The following is a 1,746-nucleotide window of genomic DNA, read 5'->3' as shown; positions in this document are numbered from 1 at the left end:
ATCTCGACCACAAGCCCAACTCTATCTCTGGAAGGCTGACAGGACTCAGTAGCTGCTGTGTAGATTACTCGCTTGACTGCAGTAAAGCCATGCGATAATTAACTTATCAGATGACAACACTAGCCAAACCCACAGAAACACAAATACTCAAAATGATGTGTTTTGCATGTACAAAGGAGGATGCAAGAGTCCCAACATGTGAAAACTGTCCTCATGGAAAAGGCTGGGAGTTTCTGTGACGCTAATTATTTAGTTTCTGAAGAGTTTGGGGAAGAACCCCACCCCAGATCCACTGCTCCTCTGTCTCCCTTTCAGAAAAGAGCAGGCCTCCCAGGGACATCAACCTAACAGAGCTTAACACAGAGTAGGGAGATGCAAGAAGACTGGACACAAACCCTTATATCAGGTCTGGACAACCCAGTAGGAGGAAAAGGGTTCTGAGAGCAGGCAAAAAAAAAAAAAAAAAAAAAAAAAAAAAAAAAAAAAAAAAAAAAAAAAGTCAGAAGCATCCCCTGCTCCCACAAAGACCCCCAAGTTGAACAACCACACCATCTACTCAGATGACCTAGTGCAGACCCACACAGGCTCTGTGGCTGCCGCTTCGGCTCTGTAAGCTGTGTTTGCCCGGTGTCCTTGACCCCTCTGGCTCTTAAAAAACAAATAGACAAACAAACACCTTGCTCTTTTTTCTCTATTTGCCTCTTTCTCTCTTGTTTTAAAGAGTCATCTTCAGTGGAACCAGGATAAGACTTTTCCTCTTTCCTTCAATTTAATTTTCTCAGTGTGCCCCACCCCCTTCTTCTCGTCTTCTCCACTTATTCTTTTCTCCTGCAAAGCCTGCGGCTGCGGCTGCGGCTGCGGGTTCAGTTCTTCACCCTCGCTACCCTTGCGACCTGTGCCACTGATACCCAATATAACGTCACCTTCGAGTCTTCTCAGAGAAAATCGTGGCACTCAAAAGTCAGATGCCCTGGGCAGCCACATGGTTTGCAGCGGGCTCTGAGGTCCACGTGGCAACCTGAGACTGCCATGATTCAGGTACTCAGGGTCACACGTGATGTGAAAGAAGAAAGGAGAACTATTTTGAGGAAGTACAGGGACCAAGAAGTGGGGAGATCAGAAACAGGGAGGACAGTAGTGGATGGGGCAAGTAAGGACATAGTATATTGAAGTTTAAATGTGGAAATGGCATAATGAAGCCTATTACTTCTGCATGAAAGTTTTAAAAATAAAATCAAAGTATCAATCTGTGTTTACATGCATATTATATATATCAGTAAAAGTCACAACAGTAATTGTCATGCATATACATACATATTACATGAGTATACATATCAATACACAGATCTGATCATTTTTTAATTTTTAAAATGTTTATTTTTTTTTTTTAGAATTTCCTACATGAATAGTGCAGTTACATTATTTCCATACCTTCCTTTCCCCCTTCCAAATCTTCTTTGTGTCTCCACTCCCTCTCAAATCAGGACTTCTTCAGTTCTCTGTCTCTGTCTCTGTCTCTGTCTGTCTGTCTCTCTCTCTCTCTCACACACACACACACGCACACACATGCATGCACACACACACATGCATGCACACACTCATGCATGCACACACACATGCACATGTGCACACACATGCATGCACACACACATGCACATGTGCACACACATGCATGCACATGCACACATGTGCACACATGTGATCTCTTGAGTCCATTTAGTTGCTCATAGCATGTGTATTTGTTTA

General features: G+C 43.2%; 1 protein-coding gene across 1 annotated transcript; it reads right to left on the bottom strand.

Moving 5' to 3' along the window:
* Positions 1 to 729: 729 nt before the first annotated feature.
* Positions 730 to 1,031, bottom strand: LOC110288939 (protein SREK1IP1-like). The gene is given in 2 exon segments (XM_085844213.1): positions 730 to 923; positions 926 to 1,031. Coding segments are annotated over 2 exon segments (300 nt in total).
* Between the last annotated feature and the right edge of the window lie 715 nt (positions 1,032 to 1,746).

Source organism: Mus caroli, unplaced genomic scaffold, assembly GCF_978045245.1.
Source record: "Mus caroli unplaced genomic scaffold, Mus_caroli_1 scaffold_1, whole genome shotgun sequence".
In the NCBI taxonomy this organism is placed as follows: Eukaryota; Metazoa; Chordata; class Mammalia; order Rodentia; family Muridae; genus Mus; species Mus caroli.
The sequence above is the reverse complement of the archived record's forward strand: the minus strand, read 5'-3'. Positions and strand labels throughout refer to the sequence as shown.